At 35.3% G+C, this 27,362-nt stretch overlaps 1 protein-coding gene across 3 annotated transcripts in view; it reads left to right on the forward strand.

Moving 5' to 3' along the window:
• Positions 1 to 27,362, forward strand: part of MED23 (mediator complex subunit 23) — a 47,152-nt gene that overhangs the window by 18,334 nt on the left and 1,456 nt on the right. For all 3 annotated transcript variants that reach the window (XM_050786301.1, XM_050786302.1, XM_050786303.1), the window contains 18 exons: positions 4,936 to 5,136; positions 7,036 to 7,179; positions 8,444 to 8,589; positions 9,581 to 9,826; positions 10,746 to 10,888; positions 11,866 to 12,040; positions 12,697 to 12,860; positions 14,903 to 15,027; positions 16,301 to 16,506; positions 16,595 to 16,775; positions 18,366 to 18,536; positions 18,889 to 19,105; positions 20,702 to 20,938; positions 21,863 to 22,028; positions 22,567 to 22,639; positions 23,463 to 23,677; positions 25,242 to 25,362; positions 26,087 to 26,218. In XM_050786301.1, coding sequence (XP_050642258.1) covers positions 4,936 to 5,136; positions 7,036 to 7,179; positions 8,444 to 8,589; positions 9,581 to 9,826; positions 10,746 to 10,888; positions 11,866 to 12,040; positions 12,697 to 12,860; positions 14,903 to 15,027; positions 16,301 to 16,506; positions 16,595 to 16,775; positions 18,366 to 18,536; positions 18,889 to 19,105; positions 20,702 to 20,938; positions 21,863 to 22,028; positions 22,567 to 22,639; positions 23,463 to 23,677; positions 25,242 to 25,362; positions 26,087 to 26,218 — 3,063 coding nt within the window. The remainder of the gene's footprint in view (positions 1 to 4,935; positions 5,137 to 7,035; positions 7,180 to 8,443; positions 8,590 to 9,580; positions 9,827 to 10,745; positions 10,889 to 11,865; positions 12,041 to 12,696; positions 12,861 to 14,902; positions 15,028 to 16,300; positions 16,507 to 16,594; positions 16,776 to 18,365; positions 18,537 to 18,888; positions 19,106 to 20,701; positions 20,939 to 21,862; positions 22,029 to 22,566; positions 22,640 to 23,462; positions 23,678 to 25,241; positions 25,363 to 26,086; positions 26,219 to 27,362) is intronic.

A 27,362-nucleotide genomic window follows, 5' to 3' on the forward strand; every position in this document is an offset into this window, starting at 1 on the left:
TAAAAAATCATTTCTTCTTGGGATATGAGAGTTATTTTTGGTGGATTGTTTTTGTTTTTGTTTTTTTGGTGTTTGTTTTTTTTAATATTCTTTTTTTTTCTTTTTTCTTTTTTTTTTTTTTTTTTTTTTTTTTGGTAACAAAGAGACAACACCTGGCACTCAGTGAAGCCTGTCACTTTTTGATGATTTATTTTTCCTTCCCACTCCATTTACTTTTTCCTACTTTAGGGCTAAAGCTAGCCTGGTGGAATTTTCAGAGATGGAAAGATTTATGGTGGCCTTTATCTTTCCAGACTACTAAAACAAATAAAGAAAAATAACAACAACAGAAATACTTACGTTGCTTTGCCTTAAAACAAAAACAAAAACAACATAAAAAAGAGAAAAAAGGCACTTTTAACAGAGATATGCTGCTTTTAAAAGTTGGAGTGGTAAACTTTATACAGGAAAGGCTTTTTTGGAAACATGGGGATTGACTAAGAAATGTCAGACTCTTAGGTGACCCCACACCTGCTTGACAAACACCCTTCTTTGTCAGTCTTTGCCAAAAGTGCCTTCCTCCTAGAGTGAGCTCCTCTCAACTGACGCTCACCTGCGGTGGGAGAAAAACACTATGGCCAGACTTTATAAATCAAACTCTTATACAGTCCCAAGTCTGTTCCAGGACTTTTCACCTTTGATATTTTAAACAAAATAGTGGTTCCAATTATTTTTGTTAAAAATTTTTGAGCCCAACATATTAAAATAGACCAGCTTTTTGATTTTAAAAAGACGTTCTTGTCTAGGTTATATAAAATAGCGTTACTGTTTGCAATACTATAGTGAAGGTTGTGCCAGTGCTTCCATTTATAAAGCCCTATTTTTAAGGACATATAGCTTGGCCATAAAACTTGCTCAGTGTTGAAACTTTGCATGCCAAACCTCACCCTAGTAGCAGTATCTCTTTTATTATTTTAAGTTTTTCTTCTGAAAAATTTGCCAAGTTTCCTTGTTTGGACAAGCTTTTGTACATGTGAAACTGAAACTGCTTCACACTAGAGTATCTGACAGTTACCTCATATAATCTGTCAATTTAACATCTTAAATACCAAGTCATTAATTCTGATCAACTTTCATTGAATTAGAGGTAAGTATTCAGTTAACTTTGAAAGAATGCTTCATGCTATGTTTTAAAAGTCATTTTTACAGTGAACCTTAAGTCATACTTGACTCAGTTTTTTTACAGTTTGGTGGATAAATGTACCCATGGTCATTTGAGCTGCAAATACCTTCCCCCAGATATCCTTAGCTATCCTAAGCTTTTTTCTTTTGGGGGCGGGCAGCTCTTGTCAAACTAGAAATTGACGAAACAATTGAGAGTATTTCTGATCTGATCATTTTGATAACAAGTTTCAACCTAAAAAGTTTATGACTAAGACATAAATCCATAAAAAATAAAGTTTATAATGGAAATGCTGACAGAACATTATTAGTATTGGTACCACTGTAGTGTAAACATTGTCAAAAATTCACAATTCATCAGTAATCGTTTTCATAGAAAACTCTTTAGTTAAGAGTTGTGTAGATAGAAGATAATATGCTCAGTTGACATGATATTTTTACCTACTGGAAAGTAGACTAGAAAACGAGAACACACAGGATAAGAAGCATATGATTAAAGATAACCAAATCATCGTATTACATCTTTTATCATTACAGAACTGCATCCTACACTATACTTTCTTGTCCTTTCTCTAGCAATGTGATAATTTACTCATAGCTTTTGAAACCTTAAGAGCTGTTCACATTACATTTTCCAGTAGGAATTGGGTTGTATTTTATGCTATTATTGGTTACATTCAGCAAGTCATAAATAGCCCAGTTCCATGACTGGCAAGATGGAGCGTTAGACTTCAACTCACAGTGGAAAAGTCTTGTTTTTTATGTGCTTACACAAGTTTGTATTCTTTCTGCCAAATAAAAGCACTGTAAAACAGATACACTCCTCAGGCTCTTACATGATGGTGTATCAACCTTGGCTACTATGAGACAGTGAAGTATTCATCATTCATTTGATCTTATGTTAATCAGTAAGTTTCTCTTTGAAATTATTCTGATTATTGGTAACTTTCTCGGTTAAAGCAGTGAATATGATTTTGAAAGAGAAAATGACATTGAAAGGAATTTTTGTTCCCAACTTCGCCTGAATAGATATTATTTTAAAATTGATTTACATCACTGAAATAATTTAAAATTAATTTAAGCTCACCTAAGTACAGTATGTTAAAATTTTGCTGCAAAAGCATTATGAGAACTGTACATGAAAAGTGTCCAGTACTATTCAATATAGGATATGAGATGCTAAGACTGAAAAGTGCTATCATTTGCCATTTGAAATAGTGCTGGGAAGGAATCGGGCATAGGTCAAGGGTTAATATTAATGTTTCTATTAATGTCATTTGCCTGATTTTTAGCTTTTATCAAAGCTGAAAATTTTAAATGAAGTTTCAGTATAGTTTGGGCTACTAGGTAGAAATAGAATTGTTAAAATATTGAATTTAAATAGTCTTAAAACAGGTTTTAACTAAGTAGGCATATAGTTATGATGTACACTAACAAATTTAACTTTATATGTCAGTGTTTTGAAGACTTAAATTCACCAAAGCTTTCACAAAACAAGATGTGAACAGTTACAGGCATAGCATCCATTGGCTTATGAAATAATCTTAGCCTAGTGATTGACAGTTAACTTTTATTCATAGATTCTGAAACTGCTTTACAAATGGTTGTTCCACTTTGTAAAACCATCTGCTATGTAGTAGAGAGTCTTAATTTTAATGTGCCTGTCTTTAAATAATTGAAAACTAAAGCAGTTTATTATTCTGAAGTAGCAGTACAGATCATTTCGTAGCTCAGATTTTTTTTTTTTTTGATATTACCAAAATTTGCAGATAAAGCAACATATTTAAGCTGTCTTTAAACTTGATTTGAGAAATATCCTTGGCTTTAACTAAAACCACCTGGGAAATTTATAGTTAATCCTGAGAGCTCTTCTGCTATATTCAGGTACTGGAGCATTAGGTACCGTAGAGATTCCTGACTGACTTAATTTTTGACAGAAAAGTTAAGGGTCATGGCACGTGTTGAAAGAACATCAGCTTTAACTGTAAATTTCCTAGTTCTTGCTTTGTCAAAATCGTAATATTTTTGCTTTCCTTTTAAAATCATTGACTGTATGACAGTCACTACATACCTAAAAATATGTAGGTGAAAATCCAGTTTTTTTCTTAAATAGCTAATACTAAAAAGGGAAACTCCAAAATGACTCAGGTGCTAAAAACCAATTTTATTTAGTTTGCTCTTTTTTCCTAAAGCAGATTGATGGAAGACCATTATGGATGGAGAAATAGATGACAAATTGGTCAGTTTCCAAACTGGAAGCAAATTCCCATCACTAGTGAAAAATTCCTACTGGAAATCCTGGCTTTACTTCTTTTCACAATTTTTTCTGACTCTGTATACTTTGAATGATCTCACTCTAAATTTGTGTTGTCTGACACATTTCTTAGGTTGTTGGTGGTTGGCAGAACTAGTGAATTTCAAGCCCTGTACACAGTAGTTTTGCATGCTGATTTAAGAAATAGTCTGTAGTGTTGTCTGTTGCACTTTGCTCTGCTTCATAATGATAATTACATTTGGAGGAAAAGTATTGTAGTCTCAACTGGTGGTGTTAATATTGCTATTTGTAAACCTGTAATGTGGTTGAACTGTGGTCATGGCATTGTGTTTTTGGAAAAAATATGAAACAACCATTGATGCTTATCATTTGGATAGATGTTTGTTTTATTTGCATGCTTTAAGAAACTGCAGCTATATTGGAGCTTTACAAGTTTGGAGCTGGCAAAGAGCATGCAAAAGAGGGGATGCTATTCATTATGTCTTGTTTATTTCCAAATTTGTCCCCATTTTGCATTTTTTCCCTAAATTTGAAAAAATCATATCCCTTTTTCATGGCAAAAGACTGATAATCACACCTAAAGTTTAGGGGGAAAGATCTGTATTAGTAATTGTATTCACTAGAAGGGCTTCCAACTGCCTGCTACTAAGTCATATAACATATTTATAAAGGAAATATGAAAATGGCTTAAACATGGCTTAATATATTTCTTTTGGTAAAAGTATATTTTTTAAATCACTTTTAAAAGCACAGATCTTTTTGCCTCTAGAAAGGGAAGCTGCATTCTCATTTTTAGTGTTTAAACTGAATTATTTTTCTTGTTTTAGATTTTAAAGTGGTCTAATTTAAAATTAAAGCTGCATTATGTTTGGCTTCCAAGAAGGAAGAGCAGAGATCAATTTTTTTCCCCTTGTGGAAGAAATTTCCATTTCAGTGTCTGGACCAATACCACACATTGAAAACAGATGATGAATAATTTGGTAGCTATTTAGATATACCTCTGTATATAAAGTTAGTGTAAACTTATAGGGGTTACTTTAAAATAAAGAGATTCACATACCTGCTTTATTTGTTCTGTCACCGTATTTGCTCCCCGTAAATCCAGAGTTTTCATCTTTTGACTTAGATTGCAAAATTAATACTGCTATCCCTGTTTCATATGCCCTTTAAAATGTTATCTTTTTCCAAAGGATAAATAACAGAATTTTCTACGATGCATTGCCCTTTGTCAAATTGAAAGAATAATGTCCATAGTGGAAGTCAAAAGTTAATGGGAAGTCTGTTTTGTAGGAAAACTAAGAAAATTTTTTCTTGAAACGTATCCTGTATGATAATAGAACATGATGCAGCTTTAATAGACTAAATCTAACCTTAACTTCTTAAGTTCAACTTCATTCCATGCTTCTCAGCCTCTTGTTACAATTAATGCTCATTAACTGGTAACTTCTGAAACTAACCGAGAGGCTTTTGGAATACTGTATTTAATCTCTGCCCTACAGCACAAGCAGCGCTGCCCTGTGCTGGAGGACCAGTTGGTGGATCTGGTTGTTTATGCCATGGAGCGATCTGAGACCGAGGAGAAGTTTGACGATGGGGGAACAAGCCAACTCCTGTGGCAACATCTCTCAAGTCAGCTCATTTTCTTTGTGCTTTTCCAGTTTGCAAGTTTTCCACATATGGTGCTTTCTCTTCATCAGAAGGTATGTACTAAATCTTTTGGTTGGAGTGACTTCACCTGTTGATTACTGGATTTTAGACTGCTATGGGCATTCCCTAGTGATTTTAGAACTTGCAGAAGTTCTGAGCCCTAATTTCTGTCCTGTTCACTGCTTTTATAGTTTCTTAACTTTTTACTTTCTTGTCACTGTAAAAACAGGATTCACTCACTCATCCTATGTATTCCCAGTGCAGGCACCAGCGGATACAAGATGAAAAGACACTGTAATATCCTCAAGAAGCACCTCACTAAAGGAGGAGATATTTTATATATACACACAACACACAAACAGTATGATTATATCTTAATCGTTATTATAATGAAAGCACATTTCCCTGCAATACAAATAGAAGGGAATAGTCCCTAAGGTTGCAGTGAGCCGAGATCACACCACTGCACTCCAGCCTTGGCGACACAGCAAGACTCCATGTCAAAAAAAAAAAAACAACAAAAGGAATAGTCTCTATCAGAGATATCAGGGGTGGCTGTATCAAAGAGATCTTTAAGCTAACACCTGAAGGGCAAATAGAAACTTGCTAAGAGAAAAAGAAAAGTGTTTCCTACCTATAAGACCATCATTTAGAAAGGGATAGAGATGTGTGAGAACTGGAAATAAAAATATAAAGGGGAAACGGTTGGTGAGATAAGGAAGGCGGGAAAGCAAGAGCAGACATAGAGAACTTTAAATGGCCATGTGCCTGTTCTAAGGAGTTTAGATTTTGTTTTGGAGGCAATGCAGAGGAGAATGGCATCATCATATGCAAGTTGGAAAAATGCTAATGTCCACATGGAGAAAGTAGGTGGTGTAGCGATGGACAGAGGCAAGGAAATCAGTGAGAGATACTGCAGTGGGCTAGGTGCTAAAGGCCTAAACCAGGGCAGAAAGGAGGAGCCAGAGATGGGGGATACTGAAGTGGAATAGAACTAGGTGACTGACAGTGAATAGAGGGAGTAGCAGGAGTCTAGGCTTGCTCAGTGGTTCCTACTCTGGGAATGAATAGAAGGGAGGATGATGAATCCGAAAAAGGGAGACAAGTGGAAGACTTAAGTTTGTGGGAAAAGTCATTTTTTGTCAAAAAATTTAGACATATTGAATGGGAATAAAATAAATGTTGTTTTATATAACATCTCCACAGCATGGATTATCTTGGGGAAAATTTTTCGTAAGTATTGTTAAAATCCTTTTAACCGCCTTCTCCCAGAAACCACCATTAGTTTCTGTTTAATGTACAGAAAACCGGCCGGGGACGAGCGGGCTGGCTCACTCCTGTAATCCCAGCACTTTGGGAGGCGGAGGCCAGTGGATCGCTTAAGTTCAGGAGTTGGAGACCAGCCTGGGCAACATGGGAAGACCCCATCTCTATCCTTATTCTAAAAAGATATAAATAAATAAATAAGAAACAAAATGTACAGAAAACCAGGAAGCATTTTATGATAACCAGTCCATGATAATTTCAAATTTAAAAAAACAATCCTTTTGGTATGATAGAGTATTCCCCAGGTTTTGATGAGATTTTTTAAATAAGAATTATCCCATATTAAACTTGATTCTCATGCACACATGATCAACTTGACTATGTTCTAAAACTGCATTTTTTATATGCATAGTTGTTTTGGGGAGCAGGAGGAGATATAAGGAGATATAAGGAGGAGAAATAAGCATACATATAATACTAAAATAATTTAGCAGGTTTTGCATGGTGTGTCTTGAATCCAGACTAAGTAATTACTAAGTGCCAAAGTTAGATGCTGACTTGCTGAGAGCAAGAACCAGGGTTTCTCCTTAAAACAACAACAACAACAACAACAACAAAAAAGAAACTTCCTGTATTCATCTCTTTAAGTAGCAGCGTATACATGTATATTTAAACATCTTTTATAGTTAGCAGGGCGAGGACTGATTAAAGGCAGAGATCATCTTATGTGGGTTCTCCTGCAATTCATTTCTGGAAGTATTCAGAAAAATGCACTAGCTGATTTTCTCCCCGTGATGAAGCTCTTCGACTTGCTATACCCAGAAAAAGAAGTAAGCTTCACTGAGTAACTATTCATAACAGTGTGATGAGTAAATTATGTCTAATTTATGTTTAAGGACTTTAGTGTGATTTTGTGTATTTCTAAAGTTTATGCTAAATCACAATTGAGTATTAGGTGTAGCAAGCTCTTTCTCTACATTCTAGGTAGGTCTGCAGTTTTAGAAATGATGAAAACTGTTTTAATCTATATACATCATTGAATGGCCAGATAACAGTCTCTATTAATAGCTATTTTTTCTTTGGCAGTTGAGCCTCAGTATGTCCCCTGGGTGTTTTATCATGTAAGATATTTGAGTAAAATGTAATGTATTTTGATGATTGCCATTTTCTAGAAGTACTTTATTATGAATTGTTGTTGTTGTTGAGACGGAGTTTCACTCTTGCACCCAGGCTGGCATGCAGTGGCGTGATCTCGGCTCACTGCAACCTCCACCTCCTGGGTTCAAGTAATTCTCCTGCCTCAACCTCCCGAGTAGCTGGGATTACAGGCGCATGCCACCATGTCCAATTAATTTTTGTATTTTTAGTAGAGACAGGGTTTCGCTGTGTTGGCCAGGCTGGTCTTGAACTCCTGACCTTAGGTGATCTGCCCAGAAAATTTTAAGATGAAACGAGTATTTCTTGATGATGGATATAACGTGGTGGGGTTACAGTAACCCCACCATGCACTAGCTGTAACCCCACCATATTATACCCATCATCAAGAAATACTCTTGTTTTGTCTTTGTCCTCCTTATCTTTTTTGTTAAAGTTGGGCAATTTTCAAGCAAATCCCAGACACCCATATCATTTTACCCATTAATAGTCAATATGTTTAATGATAATCGTTTAGGTTGCATATTTCTTAGATTTTTATATGTTCTTAAAAATTATTATGAGACTTTTAGAAAGTCTTGTTTTTAGTTACATTTATCACATTTAGTATGATTTCATGATGATGCGTTTTAATTTTTAAAAAGTAAAAAAAAATTATTTTTATTTGAGAATGCTCTGCGATAGTAGGAAAAGCTTGACAAAGCACCTCTGAATTTGTGTTACTTTAAGTAAAAACATATACCAAGTAAAGCACCTTGTAATAATTTCAAAATTTTATGGCTGTTAGACCTTCTGATTTGTATTATTGAATTATCGGGGCTAAAGTAAGATATGATATGCTAAAAAGAGTTATGTTAGAAATTGATTACTAAAATACACATAATTATTTAATTCTTCTCTTTCTTCTATTGTGTTATTTTTCAAATTGTTATTTTTCAGTATATTCCAGTTCCTGATATTAACAAACCCCAGTCAACCCATGCCTTTGCAATGACTTGTATTTGGATTCATCTCAATAGAAAAGCTCAAAATGACAACTCCAAGCTACAGATTCCAATACCTCATTCCTTAAGACTTCACCATGAGTAATTATTTGTTGCTTGATACTTATTTTTCTTGTTTGATTAATAGCGAATTGTAGACTAATATTGGTCTCGGTGTTTGTGTGAAATTTGAAAATCTCCCCATACCCACTATAGGTAAGGGCAAATACTTGAGATATATGTCATAGCAAGAGAATCTGACCAGCACCTATATCAGGAAACAGCTACAAGATTAGTCTTGCTTTTATGTATAGATTTTTACAAAAAATTTTTCAAGGCTGATCTTCAGTTGAATATGTTATAAAGTTATTAATATAATGAAAGCATATCAAGTTTCATAAATGTAAAAATGTTTCAGAATTTCTCAAGTGCTTGGAACTTGAGCATGAGCTGACTGAGATATTCATCTGTGGGCTGCCAGGAATGATTGAGCTGATCTGGCTGGCATGCCCCTTAATATCTCTTCCAAAGTTGTGATGACTCAAAGAAGATACCATTCTTAGATAGTATTGTATTGTATTGTAGTCAAGGGTGCTAGGAATAGCCTAACTTCCCACTTAGAACTTCTGAAAAAGACTGCCACATCTCTTCATAGGATATGGCAGGGGAGTCAGACTTGATATTTCATTTGGTTTTCATTTTATGAGATACCCCTTAACCACCTTTTCAAAGTGATATCTGTAATGAAGACATTGTTGTGTTTATACAGACAGATAATAAGTAGAAACCTGGTTCACAGATTTGTGAGTTATTTCTTCAGTCTCTGAAACTTAGCCTAATATGGTGGCTGTATATGTAGTGCATACTTAACAGATACCCATTAATTGTTTATTTAAAATTATTTTTCTTCTGAAACACTACCCCAACTTCTATGTGTATTCCCACTATACGTTTCACACAGAAACTCGAATACGTATAGGAACAAAGATAGCATTAATAAATAATTGCATAAAATTGAACTTTTAAAAAAATACAAATTAACATTATGGAAGTAATTTTCGTTTTTTCTTTTTAATGGAACATGAATTTTTAGGTTCCTGCAGCAGAGTCTGAGAAATAAAAGTTTACAGATGAATGACTATAAGATTGCTCTATTGTGTAATGCATACTCTACAAATTCAGAATGTTTTACATTACCCATGGGAGCTCTGGTAGAAACTATTTATGGAAATGGAATTATGAGGATACCTCTCCCTGGAACAAACTGTATGGCTTCAGGATCTATTACCCCCTTACCCATGAACCTCCTGGATTCACTGACAGTTCATGCCAAAATGAGGTATGTTCTTTTTATTAATTTGATTCCATGTCAGGGAATTGATACGAGTATAGTATAAACCTTTATTTCATGGTTTTATGTGTGTAATTTTTCATAGTCAGGTACATTTAGGGAAAAAAAATAGCTTTATTTTATTACAAAAGTAAATATTTTTTATTATAGGAATTCTAGGATAAACAAACCCAAAGAAAGTAATTGTCATAATCTCTCCATGAAAGATAAGCATTATAAAAAGTTTTTGCACTTTTTTTTTTTCGTTTTTTGTAGATAGTAAGAAGGAGGACTAGTGTAGCTAGAGCTTCCAACGTTTTTGAGAAGGGCTAGAAATCCAGATTTTTTATTACTAGTCTTTCAGCCTTTAAGTATTGGCTCAAATTTAAAACAACCACCGTATAGGCCTAAGAGAATTTGTCTGTGGGCCTCCAAGTGGAGCATCAGTTCTGGTAGAGCTATGCTCTTTTTCAAGTGGTAACCATTGTGATAGAATTACACATGTGCTTCACTTGCATGTATAACAGATTTGAGCAAAGCCTCATTAGAACCTAACATTTGGGTCTTAGCTATGATGTGTTAAAGTAAATCTGTGACAGAAGTTATTTAATTTCCCAAATGTATTTTGATGCATCATTTGAGTAACCAAAATCTCTCAAGCTTGCTCTTATAAGTTGAACCCAAAGTTTGTTTTCCCATGAGCAGGGGGATCCGTGTGCATATTGAAAGCACCATGGAAATCGGAATGAGTCTCAGGTTGTGCAGTGCATCCTTACCAAGTGTCCTGCACAGTTTAAACACATTAAATGAATCAACTTCATTTGAATCATTTAAGTTCAAATTATACTAAGTTACTTCTAAGTAGAGTAGCGCCTATGTTTATGTCAAAAATATGGATTTTTATTTTCTTCCCTTTTTTTCTCCTCAGCCTTATTCACAGCATTGCAACCAGGGTGATAAAACTTGCTCATGCAAAGTCCAGTGTGGCCTTGGCTCCAGCCCTAGTGGAAACTTACAGTCGTTTATTGGTCTATATGGAAATAGAGTCTTTGGGCATCAAAGGATTTATCAGTAAGACAGGACTTTCTGGTGTTTATAACTATTAATCCATTCATTAACTCTAAAGGTACTTTTCTAGTTCCAGGGACACAGCAGAGAACAAGTCACCACCATGATGGAGCTTATGGAGGGGGACGTTAAATAAATGAAATATATAATATGTCAGGTGATACATGTTATAGAGAAAAATAAAGCAAAAAGGAATAGGAAGTTTGAGGGTGGGAGGGGGGGTTTGTTGCATTTTTAAGTAAAGTGGTAAGAAAAGGTTAATGTGCTAGGTGCCTGGGATGTGGTGAGCAGGATAGACATGGTCCCTGTCCTCATGCAAATGGATTCTGCCTGAGGCAGTAATGCTGTCCTCCAGTGCATACAAAAGGCTGACTGGCAGTAAAGAAGGAATTCTCTTAGATCGCAGAAAATACATTATAATGTCTGTTATTTATTATGTAGTTCTAAAATAATAGATACTTTCTAATATAGAAGTGTTTTTCTGATTCATCATAATTCCAGCTTTTCATGAATACAGCATAGTTTTAATTTTTACCATAGTAAGTCTTCCTAGATAACTGATTGTTGAATAAAACTTTCTCGGGGGTAGGAGGAAACAAGGGCAGGTGTAAAAATACAGTTTTTTGTATTAAAAAGTGAACCTCATACTTCAAAAGGTATGGAACATTAACTGTCTAAAAATAAAAGATACCAGAATTGAGAAGATTAATGCTTTTTCGTATCTTGTCTCATTTTGTTTTTCCAGATAAACATGATTATCACTTGCCAAGTCCCAGGAAAAAATAATTGATATTATAGTTAGGATCTGAATTTTTCCTTACTGTTAAAGTAGAAAATAAGAAAATGTGGAGAATATATATGTGTGTGCGTGTGTATTTTCGCAATCAAATCTTTATATTTTACTCAATGTGACTTTCTTCAACTATCTTTTAATGCATAGCCTTTACTAATTGGTACCTTAAATTGTCTTTTTCCTCCAGGTCAGCTTTTGCCAACTGTTTTCAAATCACATGCATGGGGGATCTTACATACACTCCTTGAGATGTTTAGCTACCGGATGCATCATATTCAGCCTCATTACCGAGTTCAGCTCCTGAGTCATCTTCATACTTTGGCTGCAGTTGCACAAACAAACCAGAACCAGCTCCATCTTTGGTGAGCTCATTGAAGGCCATCTTTCCTTAAGATTTACTAGAAACTTTCTTGGAGATGAGGTTCTTAATCCTTTGCCTTATAGGTTTTTTTTTTTTTTTTAATTCATCTGTCATAAAACTTCTCTGCTTCTAAAGTATTTTGTTTCCATTATAGGAGCAGAGTCCAGCTTTTTAAATAGAAACTGATTAAGATAGTTGAGTCCTTGCTTCAGGATCTTTGGACTGAGAATTAGTACTTTCAGGGTATTTATTATTATGTTGTAACTTAGCCCTTTAGAATGCTGTTTTTAAGTATACTTCAGATTATGGTTAAAGTATCATGTCACGTTGATTTTGCTTTAAATTAAAATATATTTTAGATAGAAAAATATAATTTTTGAAATGCAGTATCTCCAGGTGAAATTTTTTAGTCCTATAGGCGACAAGTCATCTTTTTCAAATGTGTAAAAATGTCAAGATTTTCACTATAAAATTGGACACATTAGGTTTTTTAAACAAATTAAGCAACATTTATTCTCACACACAAGTGTTTTTTTAATTAAAGAATGGATAGTCATATATATTGCATGTTTTTCCAGTGTAATTAACCTTAGAATTAGATTTAATTCTATAATTCTGAAATTTTTTTACATTTCTTTTTTTTCTCCCACTTTTCAGTGTCGAGAGCACTGCTCTCAGGCTTATAACAGCATTAGGTAGCTCAGAGGTACAACCGCAGTTTACACGCTTCCTTAGTGATCCCAAAACAGTGCTCTCAGCAGAATCTGAAGAACTGAACCGAGCCTTGATATTGACCTTGGCTAGAGCAACTCATGTAACAGGTACGGTGACTATGTGACTACAAACAAACAAAAACAGATGAATTAAAGTGTGCCGTGATTCTACTAATTACTATGGGTATAACATACTAAAAAGATACTTTTCATTTGTTCAAAAAAAGCCAGTTGTTTTGATATCTTCACTATTTCATTCATTTATGGAAGCTCTTTTGTGTAACATCATTCTGTTAATAACTGGGTTGAGCATCAGTTTTCAGTTATCTTCCATAATTTTAAAGTAGTAATTCTTTAAGCTTTTTGGTCTCAAGACTGCTTTACACTCTTAAAATTGAAATTCCCAAAGAGTTTCTGTTTATATGGATTATATCTATGGATATTTATTCTATTAGTAAAATAAAGTTTAAAAATATTTATTAATTTGTTTTTAAATAGTAATAATAAACATTACATGTTAGCATATGATGTTATGAAAAAAAGTATATTTTGTAAAGCAAAACTTTAGTGAGAAGAGATACCATTGTTTTACATTTTTGCTTCTCTAATACCCGATGTAAAGGAAGACATAGTTTGAATTCTCATCTGCTTAGACATTTAATCCATTGAAGTTTTAGTTGAAGTGAGTAAAAAATGTGGCCTCACACAGATGAGGTTAGAAAGAGAGGAGTATTTTAATAGCCTTTTCAGATCGTTGTGAATGTTCTTTGACATCACATGGAAAAATGATAGTTGCTTAAAAGTTAGTTGCAATGTGGAATCCAAAACCCTATCAGTGAACTTCACGTACTTTGTTACATTGTAATCTGAACATCTGTTTTGTACATTTAGTGGATTTTTAAATCCGTGCATGTTTTGTAACTTCATGAGTTATTCATTTTGAAAATACTGGTTCACTGAGTTACGTAGATCTAGCAAATGTTGACATTTTATCATACAGTATCAGAAAATTACATTTGTTAATATCACTGCAAAGTTTATTAGAAAAATCTAAGTTTTAGAATGCTGTCATGTCATGGTGGTAGATACATGTTTTCCAAAATTTCCATTTTTACTTAAAAGGTCAAATTTTATCATTAGTAAAAGTTACTATCATTTGTTTTCCTTGAAGTGACAAGCTCATTTTGTTAATTTTCAAGAAAATGTCTGCTAAATACTTAAGTCTAGCTAACTATAGTTTTCTGTCAGACATTCTTTCAAGTAAAATTGGAATTCAAAAAAAAAAATGCAGCTGATTTAACTCAGTAGTCAGTCACATAAGTGTTTTTCCTCAAGACACCCATCAAACTTTGGAACACTAGGCATATGCTTCCCATTTTGTTAAATATGATATTAAAAATAAGTGTCGAGATTGACACTGGCACTTTTCTTTTACTGAGTGCATGTGGTGGAGAATACAAAGCCTTTTCATCTAGTTTGGCACCACTGTTTGATTTGTGCTTAGGACCAGCAGTTTTACCACCATTGCTTTTGCACCGTCAGTGCTCATATCTAGTAAAAAAGCCAGTGATATCTTTTTATTATTATTTGACCTCACTGAATCTTTGAAGGGCTACTGGGGAATCCCTCAGAGGTCTGAAGACCACACTTTAGAACTGATGTTTTAAAGAGATAGTTATTGATTTTAGCAACCTCAAATACGTTTATGTAAATTATGTTGTTTTATGTAAAGAACCCTCTTCAATTCTGAGATTTATACATGCATTATGTAATTATTTCACTCTCCAAAAAAGACATCTTTCTTTATTCTGTTCCCTTGGCCAAATAAAGTACTACTAAATCAGTGTCAAAATAAATGAACAGTAGTGGTGGACCTGTACCATTATCACTGGTACTCTGTAACTTCAAAAAAGAGATTCCGAATGTCTTTTGTCATCTTTTCATAAATTGTTCTCATATTTTCTAATGTGATCATCCAGATCACTCAGAAACTAAGCAAATTTAGGTTCTAAGCTGGATATAACTAGTTAAGCAATGAATGCACTACAGTGAAATTCTCAGTGTACTTAATTATTATTTTTGCTATAATCTTTTGTGAGTTGTGGACATAATCACTTATATCTGGATTACATCTATTTGTTTATGTTTAGATTTTTTTACAGGCTCTGATTCAATTCAGGGAACTTGGTGTAAAGACATACTTCAGACCATCATGAGTTTCACTCCTCATAATTGGGCTTCACACACCCTGAGCTGTTTTCCAGGCCCACTACAGGTAATTTTGTCTTGAATTACTTATTGAATACACATGAAATCCTTCTTCCCATTCACAGTGGTGTTCTAGAGTGAGTCTTGGTGACATCTGAATAAAATTAGCTTTTATTTATTTTAAAAATTATTTAGGGTCTGGGCATGGTAGCACATGCCTCTAGTCCTAACTGCTTGAGAGGCTGAGGCAAGGGGGATGACTTGAGCCCAGGAATTTAAGGTTACAGGGTACTATGGTCACACCACTGCAGCACATCCTGGGTGACAGAGCCAGACCCTATCTCTATGGGAAAAAAAAAAAAAATTGTCGTTACTTCCAAAATCTCTCAAGTTGTTCTGTGTCCTACTCTGGGACTGGGCATGTTTCTAAAAGTTTAATTTTTGTGGTTTCACCTTAGGTAACAGTTTTAAGGGAAGGAAGAGTAGGAAGAGGAAAAAAAAGTGAAAAAATTTGAAAAAGAGAAAAAAATAGTTAATGGTTTCAGAATCTCATGAAAATTAACATAGTACCTGAAAATTTTTTCTCTCTCATAGAACTGAAATGGGGAGAAGTATAATGTAATGGAACTTCACAGAGTGCACATATATGACACTTCACTGAATTTTTTTTTTACTCCCAGAAAAACTATAAACCTGGCTTTTCTAGTAGGGAGAAAGGCAAACCTCATCTGTCTTCTCCTTTTCAGAAAAAATGTTAGGCATGATGAACGTCCATTTTTCGTAACTCCTGTTAGGGCTAGAGCATTTGTTTTCAAATTTACCAAATCACCTGGAGGGCTTGCTAAGCTATAGATGGCTGGCGCCCCAGCCACGGAGCTTCTGATTCAGTAAATCTGGGATAAGGTCTGAGAATTTTGCACTTCTTGTAAGACCAGATGATGCTGATACTGCTGGTGTTGGGACCACACTCTGAGAATCACTGGGCTAGTGCAGTGGATTTTCCTTAGAGACACTAACATATGTAGCCAAAGGGTGGAGACATTTCATTCTTTTTTTTCTCTTTAAGACTGGTGGAAGTATCAACAGATGATTGAAGAAGCTTTAAATTCAGGCTTGCTTATAATTTCAGTTTAGGAAATCTAGGAAAAGGAATCTTGGAGATAATCTAGTTAAGCTTATGTATTTTCCAGATACAGAAATTCAGGCCTTAATTGCTCAATTGCTCAAGGTCACCTAAAGTTTATTAATGTCAGAATCAAGCCTAGAGCTGGTTTATTAACTGCATATCCAGTGCTCTTTCTACTATAACCAATGAAATAAACTTCTGATCCTCTTTTTAGGCGTTCTTCAAACAAAATAATGTGCCTCAGGAAAGCCGTTTTAATCTGAAAAAAAATGTGGAGGAGGAGTATAGGAAGTGGAAGTCAATGAGCAATGAAAACGACATTATTACCCACTTCTCTATGCAGGGCTCCCCTCCTCTCTTTCTTTGTCTTCTCTGGAAAATGCTCTTGGAAACAGATCATATTAATCAAATTGGCTATAGGTAAGTCAAAAACCTAATTTGCATTCCATTTGGCAAATTGTTGTATCCATACAACAATGGAGTTTATGTTTTACTCTCTGCCTTCCAGAGTATTAGAGAGAATTGGCGCCAGGGCCTTGGTAGCCCATGTGAGGACATTTGCAGATTTTCTGGTATATGAGTTTTCTACATCAGCAGGGGGTCAGCAACTCAATAAATGCATTGAAATTCTTAATGACATGGTATGGAAGTATAACATTGTTACACTGGACAGATTAATTCTCTGCCTGGTAAGAATAAATATATGTTTCTAAGCTTATTCTCTTTTAGATCAAGATGTATGACTAATATATCTTATGCCAATCTGCTCTATATTGCTTTGAAGGATTTAATGAATTTATACTATATCAAGCATTGCTGTCACTTCCCTAAAGAACTACAAATTTTCCAATTTCTTTCTTTTTGTTTTGTTTTTTGTTTCTTGAGACAGAGTCTCACTCTGTCACCCAGTGCAGTGGCGTGATCATGGCTCACTGCAGCCTCAATCTCCTGGGCTCAAGCAATCTCCTCCCGCCTCAGGCTCCTGAGTAGCTGGGACTACAGGCATATGCCACCATACCCACCGAATTTTTTTTTTCTTTTTAACTTTTTTGTAGAGATGGAGTTTCTCCATGTTGCCCAGGCTGGTCTCGAACTCCTGGGCTGAAGCAATCCTCCCTCCTCAGCTTCCCAAAGTGCTGAGATTACAGACATGAGCCACTGCTTCCGGCCCCAATTTCCTTATTCATTCATTTAATAAGTACATATTGAATATCAACTGTGTTCTATGTATAGAAGGTATAGAAGTAAATAAAATAGATGTGGTCCTAGCCTTGTGATACTCTAAAAATATGAGCTATTAGACCCTGAGTTGATTCTCCAAAACTCCCACTAGAGGCAGGTAGTAGCAGTAAGTCACTGTGTTTCTTTACAGAGTGGTAATATAACCATTTCTGTACACTTTGGTAGCAAACATTCCCCAAATGTTTTTTTTTTTCTCTCTCTCTCTTGACTTTGATGTCTATTTCTGGTAGATTTCTTTTTTTCTTTTTTTTTTTTTTTTTTTTGAGACAGAGTCTTGCTCTGTCACCCAGGCTGCGTGATCTCAGCTCACTGCAAACTCTGCCTCCCAGGTTCACATAGTTATCTTGCCTCAGCCTCCCAAGTAGCTGGGACTACAGGCGCCCACCACCATGCCTGGCTACTTTTTTGCATTTTTAGTAGAGATGGGGTTTCACCATGTTAGCGATGATGGTCTCAATCTCCTGACCTCATGATCTGCCTGCCTCGGCCTCCCAAAGTGCTGGGATTACAGGCGTGAGCCACCGCGCCTAGCCTTCCGGTAGATTTTTTAAAAAGACGCTGAAGTCGGCTGGAAAATGCCACGTTGAAAAAAATTGTATGGTGGTGATATTTGGAGTGGCATAGTTTAACGTTAACCCCTTAGCTGTGGAGCATAGATATAAAAGTAGTTATTATATTTTAGGGGAAATAATGTAAGTCTATAAATCAATAAGATAACAGGATAAGGTGGAGGTGCAGAAAAAATATTTCCAGGAAACAGTGAGAAATCTTATCTGCTTAGGTGATAGATGTGAAAGATAGATTAAATTTTTAAAAATAAAGATGGACATCCCAGGCAGAAGGAATAGTAAACCAAAATAGGCAAGAAAGGTCATGTATGTTTGGGGAATACTGAACAGTTGGTTTGGGATAGACTAGACGTCTAAGGAAATTATGGTGGTGAGATTTTACTTTGTTAAAATTTAGGCTTTCAAATGGCCCTCATGGTTTCGCACAGATTGAACATTTTCATATAATTTTTCTGTTGTTCTTCAAAGGCCATGCGTAGTCATGAAGGAAATGAAGCCCAGGTTTGTTATTTCATAATTCAGTTGCTGTTACTCAAACCAAACGATTTTAGAAATCGAGTAAGTGACTTTGTGAAGGAAAATTCCCCAGAGCACTGGTTACAGAATGACTGGCACACCAAGCACATGAATTATCACAAGGTACTAGTTCTAATTAGTATTTAAAATAATACTTTTATAAAACCATACTTGAGCATTTGATGAACTGATTTGGCCGTTTTCTCTCTGGTTCTAATGTTTTTTCTCTGCTCTATATAGAAGTAGGTTAGCTCTCTAAACTTCTTCAAGGTTTGAGAATATCTGTAACATTGAGAATAAATTGAAACTGCAGTTTAGTGGACATAAGTACTTGTATAAAAAGAAGTTAAGTGTAATGAGGTATAATTTAAAATGTTTCCTTGTAAAAAAAATCTAAATGTTTTCACGTTTAGCTCTTTTAAGAGAATTTTTTTAAAAAATGCTCTAACCATTTATCGTCTTCTCAATTCCACAGAAATATCCAGAGAAGTTGTATTTTGAGGGCCTTGCGGAACAGGTGGATCCTCCTGTACAGATCCAGTCTCCCTATCTGCCCATCTATTTTGGGAATGTGTGTCTTCGATTCCTTCCAGTATTTGATATAGTAATCCACAGATTTTTAGAGTTGCTTCCAGTATCCAAATCATTGGAGACTCTACTGGATCACCTAGGAGGCTTATATAAATTTCATGGTGAGCTTTTTCAAATTTTAATTTCATCTAATACCTCCATTATCAAAAGTGGGCTGGGCAGGACCAGATGGTAATAGTGGCTCTATAGGTTTTATTTTAATTTTTTTAAATTGAAGTGTTTTGAGGATAAGTACTGTGGAGGGTGCCATGAAGTATAAAATATACAACATAAAAATACAAACAAAAGTGGTGATGTTACTATAAACTAAACAGATCTTGGCAGCCTTCTTGGATGGGTAGGATTTGAACTGTGTAGCAGTATCAGGGAAAAGACAGCATATGAGGCAGAAGGGATCATTTGGGGGAAATCATGGAGGAGATAAAATAAGGTATATTTGAAGAAGAATTGCTATGTTGGGTTGAATTGAAAATTCTTACCAGAGAGTTCTAGAAATAGGTTGGAAAGACAGATTGTACCTAACTTAGGTCACCTTGAATGCTAGGCTGATTTTATAATTGCAGATAATAATCAACTGGAAGTTATTGAGTATGATCATGGCATAGGAAACAGTATTTCAGAAAGCTACATCCAGTTATATAGTTGGCAGCAATCTTAGGAGGAAGCCATTTCAAGGACATGTCAAAAAGCTCAGTTGTGTGATTAGTATCTAAGCAACAATGGTTGCATTGAAAATGACAGAAAAGGGACAAATGGTCACAAAAGACGGAACAGGACTTGATTGGCTGATTATAAGGAGAATATTGAAAGAAAAAGACAACTCTAAAATTGTAAGCATAGTAACTGGAGAGTGGCAGGGTCAGTGACGGAAATGTGAAGGTCCTGGAGCAGCCACTGTGGGAACAAAATGTCTGGCGGGCAGTCCTGCTTCATCTTTAATCTAAGATACCTTCCCTCAAAGCAGAAGTATGAATTGTGTGTTAACCCGATGAAATAGGCATAAAGTTCAAGTGAGCATTCTTTTAAAAACATTTTTCTTTTGGATTAGGTAATATACACACTTGGTGGGGAAGAGTATACAGTGAAAGGTAATTAGTCCCATCCTGGCCTCCAGCTAGACAGTTTCTTTCTTTAGGAGGCAGCCAAAGTTACCAGTCTCTTGCCATCCCCTCTTAGATATCCTGGATGGTTTTTTGGTTTGTTTGTTTTTAACACAAGTAAAATATATTACACATATTATTCTGTACCCTGTTTGTTTCAACTTTATAATGTATTAGCATTGGTCATTTGTATTAGTACATAAAGAGCTACCTCATACATGCCATAATTTACTTTATCAGTCCCCTGTTTTTGACCTTTTAGGCGATTTTTCATCTTTTGCTAGTGTAAACAGGGCTGCAGTGACATCCGTTGTTGTATGTCAAGGGATTAAAATTTATGCAGGATAAATTTTCAGAAATGGAATTGCTTCCACTTAAATAAAAACAGATACAAATACAACTGTATATTACTAGAAGCATTCTGAGCCTTCTGCTTATCCTCAGATTAAAATATTCATAGTATACAATTGCCCAGCATGTGAAGTTGTGTCATAATCTTCTGAGCTGTTTTCCAGTTATCTGGAAAGCAGTTAGTCAGTTTTTCACAGTTGTTAGTAACCAGTTAAACATTGTGGTGGTATGTTTTTTTCTTGGCAGATCGTCCAGTGACTTATCTGTATAATACTCTGCACTATTATGAAATGCACCTGAGAGAGCGCGCATTTCTCAAGCGAAAACTCGTCCATGCGATCATTGGCTCTCTCAAGGATAATCGACCGCAGGGCTGGTGTCTAAGTGACACTTACCTGAAGTGCGCTATGAATGCACGAGAGGAAAATCCTTGGGTTCCAGATGACACCTACTATTGCAGATTGATTGGCAGACTAGTCGATAATATCCTTTTTATTGTGATTTTACAGATTCTCCAGAAATAATGGTATTTTGATTTATGAGAACATATTTTTGCTTTTTAAAGTAATTTTTTATATATTTCAAGGTTTTAATTTTTTTAAGATCACTTCCATTTTCATCTCTGTAAAGGTTTGAAATCTTAAATTTGCAGCATCATGCCAGATAGGCTGAAATTCTATTAAAATTTTTATTTTAGAACTTGAGGATAAGTGGTAAAAAAAAATTATATTTAAAAATAGACTTTATGGAGATTCGTTTCAAAGAAAAAATCGTATTTTTAAATACTGTGTTTTGTAGCACATGCATCTGTGTGCTGCTGGAGAACGTAGGATCTTGTTACTTTAAAAAAATTAATGTTTTTATTATAATAAATGATAAATTTTTCTTTATGGAAAAGGTATATTTTAGTGAAAATATACTTGTATGTTTATTTCTTCATTTTGATTTTATGTTTTCAGTTATTAGCACTCTATACTTAATGTCTATAACCATACCACTATGTTACTAGGTAGAGAAATTCTACATAAATGAGCATGACTTATTTTCCTACACAAAGGAATTTATTTTCTGAAGCAACAGAATGACTCATTATAAAATAATTTTCATATTAATGTCGTATAACTATTAAAAGAAATAGGCTTATGAAACCTAGGTATATCTTGGTTGCATCTGTGCCTATTATGTCATATTTATAAGAACCCACCTGTAAGACCAACCATTTATGCCTGTGGTTAATCACATGGTTGCTCTTAATACATTTCAATCATGTCAAACTCATTTGCATTTGGTTTGTATTTGCCTCTTAATCTCTCTAAGTGTAGATAAATCACTTCTTGGCAGCTCATAATCAAATAAATTGATAATCAGATGAGATATTCCAGTTGTTATTGCCCTAACTGTGTGTACCTATGGCTGGCAAATCTCCTGGTCCCTTTCCAAACTGTGACTGGAGATTCAATGAGTTTCCCAACCCAGCTGCCCACGCTCTCCATGTTACTTGTGTGGAGCTCATGGCCTTGGCAGTTTCAGGCAAAGAGGTTGGGAATGCCCTTCTAAATGTTGTCCTGAAAAGGTATGTATTCTGGTTCATGCAGTAAGATTTGTTGTTTATTTGTAAACAGAATGGTATTTTATTTGGAGCTTTAAGACAAACCTGTTGCTGAAAGGCTGATGCACGTTGGATGATGACTGTTTTCTGGTTCCAAATCTTGTCTTTGTGATATAGGAGTTATGGAATGTGCCCTGGACAGGATCCTAAGATCCGGGTTTGTTCCTACTTCTGCTCATTAATAGCAGTTTGATATTTAGTATAGGCATAATGTTAACTTGTCACTTAAAACAAGATTCTCTTCATCTTGTTTTCAAGATTCTTTTAAAAATTAGCGTTAAGTATGGGATAATGATTGGGGAGGAAGTATTTTTAAAAAGCCTTCTTGAGTTTTTATACTTATTACATTTTTATTCAATAAAAAGTTCCCCATTGTTTTATTGAAATGGATTAGTTGTCGATCCTCTGAATTAGATATATTATTTAAAAATAAGATCTGTTGTCAACCATCTAAAATGTTTTTATAAATTCATACTTAAACATTGTTTTTTGCCGGTTGCAGTCAGCCTTTAGTGCCAAGAGAGAACATTACAGCATGGATGAATGCAATTGGTTTGATCATCACTGCCCTACCAGTGAGTTAATAATTGTGATTCGTGCTTAGTGATGAAATATAGCCAGCTGTTCCATGTCAGCAAAAAGAAAAAGATGCATATAGGATGCAAGTTAATGAAGTATTTTATGTTTTTAAAGTTTTTTCATATTATTACTGCTTTAAAAATTTGCCTTTCTGTATTAGATCTAAATATATCTATGTGACTTACAGGCCTCTGCATTTTCTGGTACCACCTTACCTATCCAACTTTAGTCTTTACATCATAGCCTGATCTACTCTTGGCCACTTAACGTGTTGTATATCTACAGCTTTTGTTCCTGCACATAGTGCTTAAGACATGTTTTAGGTACTTCTGAATGTGAGTGAATAAGACATTTTTCGTATTCCAGAGCTTACTTCTTTCCATCACCTTCTCTAAAGCCTGTTCATTCTTTGCTAGCTTAGAGCCTCCTTCCTCAGTGAATGAAGCCTTCCCTGACTTTTCCAGCTCACATGAAGACTCCTTTCTTTGACCTCCACACACATTTTTAACAAGTTTATTATTTTTAAATAAATAATAAAATTATAGATTTATTGTTTGATAAATTAATTGATTTACTGCATAGTATATATCAGGTACCTAAATGAGCTGGACAGATACATGTATGGAGCCCCCGAACTCACAGGTACTTCACCCAGGTTGTTACTGACTTAATTTGACCAGTTACAAAGTCACCCAACTGTATGTGCAGAAGCTGGAGAAATAGAAAACTTTAAAGAATGAGAAAACACTATTACTTTAGACTTTGGGGTGGAATGCTGGATAAGTGATATTTTTCACTAGCCTTCCTCCAATTTTAAAGGAGCCGTATTGGATTGTTCTTCATGATCGAATTGTGAGTGTCATCAGCAGCCCCAGCTTGACGTCTGAAACAGAGTGGGTTGGCTATCCATTCCGCCTCTTTGATTTCACTGCCTGTCATCAGTCCTACTCTGAGATGAGTTGTAGCTATACATTAGCTCTCGCACATGCTGTGTGGCACCATTCTAGCATCGGACAACTTTCTCTCATTCCAAAGTAAGTATAATAATTTCTTAAAGAAATTTGACATAGGCTGGGTGCGGTGGTTCATACCTGTAATCCCAGCACTTTGGAAGGCTGAGGTGGGCAGATCACAAGGTCAGGCGATTGAGACCATCCTGGCCAACATGGTGAAACCCATCTCTACTAAAAATACAAAAATTAGCTGGACATGGTGGCATGTGCCTGTAACCCCAGCTACTCAGGAGGCTGAGGCAGGAGAATCGCTTGAACCAGGGAGTTGGAAGTTGCAGTGAACCAAGATCGCGTCACTGCACTCCAGCCTGGTGACAGAGTGAGACTCCATCTGAAAAAAAAAGAAATTTGATGTATTTCATTTTTTTTCTAATCTCATTAACAGATGAGGTATATACTTCATTCATTAGAACAACTCGTGGCCGGGCGCGGTGGCTCACGCCTGTAATCCCAGCACTTTGGGAGGCTGAGGTGGGTGGATCACAAGGTCAGGAGATCGAGACCATCCTGGCCAACATGGTGAAACCCTGTCTCTACTAAAAATAAAAAAATTAGCTGGGCGTGGTGGTGTGCTCCTTGTAATCCTAGCTACTCAGGAGCCTGAGGCAGGAGAATCACTTGAACCCAGGAGGCGGAGGTTGCAGTGAGCCGAGATCACGCCACTGCACTCTAGCCTGGGTGACAGAGCAAGACTCCATCTCAAAAAAACAACAGAAAAAGAACAACTTGCAAAGTAAGTTGATCAGAAAGCTCCTTTTGCTTCAGAATTGTTTTTTAAAAATTGACTTGTATGTGCTAGTAATAATCTAATAATCTAGTTTTCCACTATAGTTTGAAGAAGCTTAGTCAAATGCATGCTTTTTCCACAATATATCCCAAAAGTTACCTTTTAAACTGAATAACTGATATTATCCTATTTCCTGATTATTTTTCTTGACCATAATAATGGTATTAATTAGATTGAAATTTCTTGAGAGTGGCATTTCTGTTAGGTTATTCTCTTTTTATTTCAGATAATTCACCTATCAGTAGTTTTACAATTAAGAATGACTTAAATCTGATTTAAACCCCATCTTTAGTAGAAATACAAAAAATTAGCTGAGTGTGGTGGCGGATGCCTGTAATCCCAGCACTTAGGGAGGCCGCGGTGGGTGGATCACAAGGTCAGGAGATCAAGACCATCCTGGCCAACATGGTGAAACCCCGTCTCTACTAAAAATAAAAAAATTAGCCAGGCGTGATGGCATGCGCCTGTAATCCCAGCTACTCAGGAGACTGAGGCAGGAGAATTGCTTGAACCCGGGAGGCAGAGGTTGCAGTGAGCTGAGATCGCGCCACTGCACTCCATCCCGGACAACAGTGTGAGACTCCATCTCAAAAAAATAAATAAATAAAAATAATCAAATGAAAGTAATAGCCAGTGAGAGATGTGAGATTAATTAGAAACATTATTGTTACCAAAGTAAAAGGAACTTTTTAAAAAATGTTTTGTTATAATACTTTGTAAATACTGTATTAACAAAATTCAAACAATTTAAATGATTTCAAGTCACAGGAGATTTTTATTTTTATCTTCAAATTTTAGGTTTCTCACTGAAGTGCTTCTTCCTATAGTGAAGACTGAATTCCAGTTGCTTTATGTATACCATCTTGTTGGACCATTTTTACAAAGATTTCAGCAAGAGAGAACTCGTTGTATGATAGAGGTAAAATATAATCTGGATTTCCTGTGACATGATTAAATTCTGAAGTATCTATTTAGGTTTTTTACCAGTGTTATTGAAACTGCAGGTCACAACCATTAGTAGTGAAACTAGTTTAACAGGATCCAAGAGCAACTTTAGAGGACTTAGTGTGCCAGTAATGAATTTAGGGTGGGATGTATTGAATTGGAGATGCAGGGGAAATACCCATTATGAAGGTTGAGAAGAGGTTAAGGATGGAGAAGTACACTTGAGATCTTACATGCAGAGGAACTAATTAAAATCATGAGAATGGATGAAGTCAGTCACTTCTAACAAGATGTCGAAAACAAGGAAAGCACCCAGGAGTAGAACCTTAAAGCAAGAGCTACCAAATGGAACTAAGAAAGTATAAACCAAAGGATCCCTAGGAGTGGAGTTATCCTAGACATCAAGAGCTGGTGTCTAGAAAGGGGATTGTTTATCTCTTAATTTTAAGATAAATTACTAAACTATGAAGAGAAATTTTATTTAAGCCTTATCAGGGGCATTTTGTAGCACTATAGATTCTTTTAAAATGCAAGCCATATCATATCTCATGTGCATAGAGGTATGTATAGTATATGACAGCTCTACAACAAAGACAGTATCCCCCAATGTGAGTGTTATAATGGAGCCCAGCTGCATCATGCTGAATTATTGAATCGCTTTTAATCACTTAAATAATTTTACATTATTTGTTAAATAGATTGGTGTGGCGTTTTATGACATGCTGCTGAATGTCGACCAGTGTAGCACCCATTTAAATTACATGGATCCCATCTGCGACTTCCTATATCACATGAAGTATATGTTTACTGGTGATAGCGTGAAAGAGCAAGTAAGTTGAATTTGTTTAATTATTTTTAATGATGTTTAATTTAGAAAACTTGAACATATAGTAATAGACTTTTTTGGTTTGAGTGATTATTTTTATTTTGTCTAATTTTTTTTTAAGGAAAATGGGTGGGTTTGAGACCTTTTTAGGCAACAGAGGCATATTATTCTAGATGTAGTATTAAAGTAAATACATGTTATAATTTCTTGTACTTTTCCCCCAAAAGACCTAGAGGGTTAATTAATAATAATCTCATTAGGGAGAAACAGTGGGATATGGCTGCTGAAATACGAGCAGAGAGGTTGTTGTGTTATGAGAAAAGGAGGTCCTACTTCTCCTAACACTCATGGTGACATTAGACAAACCACAGCATAACTAGAAGACTAAAGTCAGGATTCTAGACTAATCCTGACTAGAGACTAACTCATGAAGAGCATTTAAAGAATATGGGAATACTTAACCTGAAGAAAAAAAGTCCTAGGGCATTATTTATGCCCTCAGCATTTTGGAGGATTTTCATTTGGAATAGGGATTAGATTTGTTCTGTGTCACTTTAGAGGGTGTATGAATTCTGGGAAAGTTAAAGGGAGGACATCCTGACTTAGCATATGAAGAGGAACTTCCTAATAGGGATGTCTGAAAGTAGAAAAAGACCTTGAATCATAACTGATTCTTTGGGTTGAGATACCCCTCCCAATTCTTTGGGTTAAGATACCAAGGAGGTTGACTCCTTTATGTCTCAGCAGCAGCGTCAAAGAGAGTTGACCTGTTCTCTCTCATGTAAGAAAGAGAGAAATTATATCGGCTTTTGTTACAACACAGAACATGCAGAGAAACTATAAAAGAAATTGATTGCTTTTTTTAAAAAAAGTATTCTTTATATTTGGGCCTAAGAAACTTTAACACAAGGGAGTACAGAAAGGAAAAGGTCAAAGAGCATTTGAGTAAAGCTAAGAAAGCTGTTAAACGACTTGATGTGTTTGTGTCCTTAGTGTTTTTCAAAAGAGTAGATCTAATATTATTTAGTTAATTCCAAGTGTAAATCAAAACAAAAATAATTAGTTTTGTATATAAATGTTGCAGACATGAGTTATTCAAAGAACTTTAAAATATAATTATGCTTCATGCTTCTGTAAAGATGGCATTT

Source organism: Macaca thibetana, chromosome 4 (assembly GCF_024542745.1).
Source record: "Macaca thibetana thibetana isolate TM-01 chromosome 4, ASM2454274v1, whole genome shotgun sequence".
Lineage (NCBI taxonomy): Eukaryota > Metazoa > Chordata > Mammalia > Primates > Cercopithecidae > Macaca > Macaca thibetana.